Source organism: Hordeum vulgare, chromosome 1H (assembly GCF_904849725.1).
Source record: "Hordeum vulgare subsp. vulgare chromosome 1H, MorexV3_pseudomolecules_assembly, whole genome shotgun sequence".
NCBI lineage: Eukaryota > Viridiplantae > Streptophyta > Magnoliopsida > Poales > Poaceae > Hordeum > Hordeum vulgare.
The window spans coordinates 482,711,651-482,718,046 of NC_058518.1; the positions used below are offsets into that span (position 1 = coordinate 482,711,651).

At 46.3% G+C, this 6,396-nt stretch overlaps 1 protein-coding gene across 1 annotated transcript; it reads left to right on the top strand.

The window, feature by feature from the left end:
- Positions 1-568: 568 nt before the first annotated feature.
- LOC123416895 (senescence-induced receptor-like serine/threonine-protein kinase) lies at positions 569-5,712 on the top strand. The gene is made up of 12 exons (XM_045106823.1): positions 569-733; positions 829-1,905; positions 2,010-2,148; positions 2,836-2,907; positions 3,102-3,173; positions 3,302-3,382; positions 3,691-3,854; positions 3,955-4,223; positions 4,311-4,437; positions 4,734-4,802; positions 4,945-5,137; positions 5,268-5,712. The coding sequence occupies exons 1-12, from the start codon at positions 622-624 to the stop codon at positions 5,596-5,598; spliced, it is 2,706 nt and encodes a 901-aa protein (XP_044962758.1). The 5' UTR covers positions 569-621; the 3' UTR covers positions 5,599-5,712.
- The last annotated feature ends 684 nt before the right edge of the window (positions 5,713-6,396 follow it).

The following is a 6,396-nucleotide window of genomic DNA, read 5'->3' on the forward strand; positions in this document are numbered from 1 at the left end:
CACGCTGTAAATGTGATGGTTCTGTGCTTTTTACTCCATCCAAAATGTACATCTTATACATGATAAACCGGTGTGGCTAGCATGTACTCTCTCTGTAAACTAATATAAGAGCGTTTAGATAACTAAAAATAGTTATCTAAACGCTCTTATATTAGTTTACAGAGGGAGTAGTTTTTTCTTGGCCTGTTTAATGCGCATCAAAGTAGAGAGAACAAGGAGAGTTTGCAGCGCTTGTGATCCATGGGGGTGCTCGCAATGGCAACTTGTAATTTTTTTTCTCTTTGCTGGTTAGTGCATGGAAGGGTGTGGAATGTTCAATCTATTGCATGCATGCATGGGACAGGCAGGCTCAGTCCACAAGGAAGCATGCATGCATGCATGCATTTGGACAGTTGACACGCTGGGAGCAGCTGCATGCATGTGCAAGATGTACCACCGGCTAATCATGTTGCGTTGCTGTGCCGTTGACGTGGGTACGCAGTTTACCCAGTCAAAGAAGTCAGATTCGCTTCCATTTCGCACCCGAGGATACATGCATGCCTACGTACCTAGCCATGATATACTACGTGCCATGCTAGCTACTGTACTATTCTCGTCCGGGTTAATTAAGCACCTAGCACAATGGCGCGATCAACGCGGGGAGCAATGGCGGACTGGTCGTGGCTGCTCCTGCTCCTCCTCGGCCTCGCCGGGGTGCTCCAAGTTCGCGGCCAGCGCGCGCCCGACAGCACCGGTGAGCTCCACATCGATCATGGCCGTTGATCAACTCACGGAAAAGTAAACGCATCAGTCGCTGCAATGAGCGTGTATATATATATGTGCGTGCAGGTTTTGTTAGCATCGACTGTGGCCTGCCGGAGCAGGCCGGCGGCTACGCGGACGCCGCCACCAAGCTGCCCTACGTCCCTGACGGCGCCTTCACCGACGCCGGCTCCAACCGCGACATCTCCCCCGAGTACATCAAGCCGTCCTTGTCCAAACGCTACCTGAACGTCCGTAGCTTCCCCGGCGCCGCCCGGGGCTGCTACACGCTGCCGTCGACCGTCGCCAGGGGCTCCAAGTACCTGCTACGGGCGACGTTTCTGTACGGCAACTACGACGGGCTCGGCAAGCTCCCCGTCTTCGACCTCCACCTCGGCGTCAACTTCTGGCGGACCGTGAACATCACCACGGCCGACAAGCCGCAGATGGCCGAGATCATCGCCGTCGTGCCGGACGAGTCCGTGCAGGTCTGCCTGGTGGACACCGGCTCCGGGACGCCGTTCATCTCCGCGCTCGACCTGAGGCCCGTCAGGGACACGCTGTACCCGCAGGCGAACGCGACGCAGGCGCTGGTGCTCGTCGACCGGAGCAACTTGGGCGTCAGCGGCGCCGCGCTGGTCAGGTACCCGGAGGACCCGTACGACCGCGTGTGGATCCCGTGGAGCGAGATCGACTCCAATGAGTGGGCGGAGATCTCGACGCCGGAGAAGGTGAAGGAGCTGGCGGACCTCCGCTTCAACGCGCCGTCCGCCGTGATGCAGACCGCCATCGCGCCGCGCAACGGCTCCAGGTCGGCGTCGTCAAGGACCATCGAGCTGTCGTGGGACGCGGCGCCGAACCACGCCTACCCGGACCCCGAGGTCATCGGCATCGTGTACTTCGCGGAGCTGGAGGTCGTGGCCGGGGGCGCCGCGCGCCAGTTCGAGATGGCCATCAACGGCAAGCTCTGGAGCAAGGCCCCCTTCACGCCGCAGCACCTCATCTGCGACGCCTTCTTCAACAGCGAGGCCCACCGGGGGTTCGGCGGCCACTACAACATCACCCTCAAGGCGACGGCGAACTCCACGCTGCTGCCGACCATCAACGCCGCCGAGTTCTTCTCGGTCGTCTCCACGGCCAACGTCGCAACGGACGCCAAGGATGGTAACTGGAATTCTCACAGTATCACTGTGTCACTGTATCAGTGATTAGGCAAATTATTTGGTAATTGATCTCTTTGTCTTGTGCTATACTGAATTTTGTGACAGTTGTGGCCATGGCTGCGATCAAGGCAAAGTATGAGGTGAAGAAGAACTGGGCGGGCGACCCATGCGCTCCCAAGACTCTCGTGTGGGAAGGGTTGAACTGCAGCTATACCATTTCCATGCCTCCTAGAATCACAAGATTGTAAGTCCTGACTCCTGAGCTTAAATTTTTGCCTACAAAAACGTCTTATATTTTAAATAACATGCTAAAGCTATAGCGGAGCTATGACGGAGTTAAGCCTCATTTAGCATTTCTCTTATATCATGAAAAATTGAAACAATAAGTATATATTCAGACATCTTATATGCTAGTATATTGCATATATTTTACATATGGCACATCAAAATGCGGGTACCAAGAGGCATCCTAATTCAAGAACCAACTTCACATCAATGCATCATACTCCATCCGTTCCTAGTATAAGTCTTTTTAGAGTTTTCACTAGAAAACAACATACGAATGTATATAGACATACATTAGAATATAGATTCACTCATTTTGCTCCGTATGAAGTCCTTGAAGGAATCTCTAAAAAGAGTTATATTTAGAAACGGAGGGAGTATATATCATAAACAAGAACAAAAGATAATGCAGAAGTATGGTTTTGTATAGCGGCTTAGCGGGCTAAATGACTTTAAATTTATATTAGCGCTATAGCAGAAAATAGCGGGCTATTAGCCTCATTTTCAGTTTAGCACTATATCTATAAGTGCATAGCTTTAGCGGGACAGCTCTCAAAGGCTATAGCCAGGGCTATTTAGAACATTGCTTATATTTTGATTCGGAGGAAGTATGTCCAAATCTGACCATTTCTGTGTGTTTTTGCAGAAATATGTCATTTGGCGGTTTGAGCGGCAGCATACCATCTCATTTCGCCAACCTCAAAGCAATCAAGTATTTGTAAGTATTACCTTCATTTCAAATTAGTTGTTTTAAATTTGTCTACATGCGGATGCATCTAACACTAAAATATGTCTGCATACGGATCTAAAATAACTAATTCACGGCGGAGTAGTAGGAAGTTTTCCACCCATTTTGAAAATCAACTGTGTGAGTTAAGCTCATACATAGTATGCACATGTTTGTTTGTTCAGGGACTTGTCATACAACAACTTTACAGGATCAATTCCTAATGCTCTTTCTGAACTACCATTCCTCGTGGCGCTGTAAGGAATCTTAAACTCCACAATTATGTTGACTTCGATATCAAATGGTTTTGTTGCATAATTTCAACTTTGGTCTAAATATTCTTCTACAACTTGAACTTGCTAATGAATGATATGTGGTGCCTCAGAGACTTGACTGGCAACCAGCTCAATGGGTCCATCCCCTCCGGGCTTATGAAGAGAATACAAGATGGCTCCCTAACTCTAAGGTGAACAGATCATATCTACATCAGTTCCCATGTTACTGCTTTCATACTTTTTCGACAAAGGATGAATTTTAGAGACTTAAAATGAAGCATCAAGTAAATAAATACAAACCTAATGAGTACACACCCGGCCTCTACATATGTTGGATGAATACAACTGACGCACACATACACAATAAACACGTCAAACAAATAGTGAAGTCATACAAGACCAAAGCTATGCCCTAGCATGGAAAGAACAAAGCGATACAAAACAACCGCTTTCATACTTGCCTGGCCAAAATCACTTTAACTTTTCTTCCTTTTGCTAGATATGGCAAAAATCCAAACCTTTGCAGCAACGGTTCCTCTTGCGAGCCCACCAAAAAGAAGAGCAAATCTATGTTTGCCGTGTACATTGTTGTCCCAATACTTGCAGTTGTGGTGATAGGAGCATTGGCAATGCTACTTCTTCTCATACTGAGAAAAAAGCAAGGTGAGACAAGGGGTCAAAACATCAACTGAAACTGCAAGCAGCACTAGACTGGACAATATTTACAGTTTGTTGTCACTGTCTGACTGATCACCTGATGAAGGATCAAGAAAGGGCAGTGTGAAGCCACAGAACGAGGCCAGTGGTGTGCATTCGCAGTCGCGGAACAGCAACACTCACAGCATGCTGCAGCTGGACCACCGTCGGTTCACGTACAAGGACCTGCAGGTCATGACGAACAACTTCAAGACAGTGCTCGGCCGGGGAGGATTCGGCTCCGTGTACGACGGCTTCTTGGCGGATGGCACGCAGGTAGCAGTCAAGCTGCGGTCTGAGTCCTCCAGTCAAGGCATCAGAGAGTTCCTCACAGAGGTAAGTGTCATTCATCATCACCGATTCGCCGGTTCGGGGAAGTTTTGTAGGGAATTGTGTGTAAACAATTACTCTATTCTTGCTCAGGCTCAGACCTTGACAAAGATTCACCATAAAAATCTTGTGTCAATGGTTGGTTACTGCAAGGATGGGGAGTACATGGCGCTTGTCTACGAGCATATGTCTGAAGGAAATCTGGAGGACAAGCTCAGAGGTGTGTACTAATTGATTTTGTGCATTTAGTGGGGTTTTTTATCCGCAGTAAAACTCTAGCGGAAACCTTTACATTATAAATATGAACTTAAATTAATATCCATGAGGAATTGATTCCAATACCCAGTCTCTCAGCCATGTAATTAAGGGAACTAGGCTCACTTCGTATCAATTGAGTTATCTCTCTTTTTCTACCCCCCCCCCCCCCCCCTCCCTCCCTTTTTTCTTGCGTCGAACCATTTGAGTTAACGGTTAGTCCCATCATCATACCAGTAAGTGTTCTTCTATCTTTTGTAGGGAAAGATAGCAATAGTAGATCTTTAACTTGGAGGCAGAGGCTCCGTATTGCAATGGAGTCCGCGCAAGGTATTCTTACGATGTGAAATTTGGTCTTTAAATTTGCGTTGCTAATTTCCATCTATTTGTTTCACTGGAAGCCAAATCTTACATGATCGAAACTTGCTAATGTGATTGTTCTTGAAATCATATTGGTGCGATGTGGATACAGGGCTGGAATATCTACACGTTGCATGCAGCCCAGCCTTTGTGCATCGGGACGTGAAGACATCAAACATCTTATTGAATGTGGATCTCGAGGCCAAGGTCGCTGACTTTGGCTTGCTCAAGGCTTTCAATCAGGACGGTGACACACATGTATCCACAGCCAGGCTGGTTGGCACACGCGGCTACCTTGCCCCTGAGTAAAAGACATCATACCATCTTCTAGTTGCTTTTGCTTACAATTTTGAGTATATTAATTAACCAATCTCATGTGAGCAACCATAGTGAAAGCACATCTAATATACCATGTACTCATCTTCTTGTGTGAAGGTACGCGGCAGCCCTGCAGCTGACCGAGAAAAGTGATGTATACAGCTTTGGGGTCGTGTTGTTGGAAGTTATAACGGGGCGTCCACCCATCCTACAATGCCCGGAACCAACCAATATCATCCAATGGGTTCGACAACACCTTGCACGGGGCAACATTGAAGACGTGGCGGACATTCACATACAAGGTGACTATGATATCAATAGTGTCTGGAAGGTTGCGGACATCGCGCTCAAATGCACTGCGCAAGCTCCTACTCAACGACCCACGATGACTAAGGTGGTAGCACAACTACAAGAGTGTCTCAAGCTAGAGGAACAACACATAGATTGAGGTGGACGCGTGCGTGTATATTGTTCTGAGGGTGATATGGCATGATGAAGACTTTGTTCAACTTATCTATTTATTGTCTATATATATGGAATGTTATCTTTTCATGATTTTAAAGGATCTTTCTTGACATATAGAATACGAATATACAGAAATATATGTTGACGCACTTTTCAGGTAGCACAACTCCAAATTTTCTTATCGCTAAAGAAATTGTCACAAAGGCCCCAATCATATTGCGTGAACACCATCATGTTCTTGCACAGTATGAAGCCGGCAGTGAAAATATGACTCTCAATCAATGACCATACCATACTCGCTACGGTATTTAGGTCATGAGTTAGTTAAACATGTCTGAGCACTCACAAAATAATGTTTGAGCTAATGACAACTCCAAGAAATAAAATATTCAGTCGGAAATGTCGTATGTGAAATCGGAAAACCTTTAATGCCAAACAAAGAAACACGTTATTAATGTAGAAAATCAATAGTTTGAGAGAATAGTACATGGAATGTTTATCGTGCACGACTAGTGATCATGGCAAATAACGCTTCTTTGGATCACAACACATTTGGAAAACAAAAGTAACATCAAAATTAAAAATTTCATGTGATTTGTTCATAGTGATCATGGCAACGTTTCTATAGCTTTAACCTTAGCTCTACCAACCTTAATACCTCTTTCGGAAATTCTATGACCAACAAACATATTTTCGTTCAACATGAAGTGACACTTCTCCCAGTATAGGACTAGGTTCGATGGAGATGCATGGATCGGAATGAGACATAAAATCTTTTTGT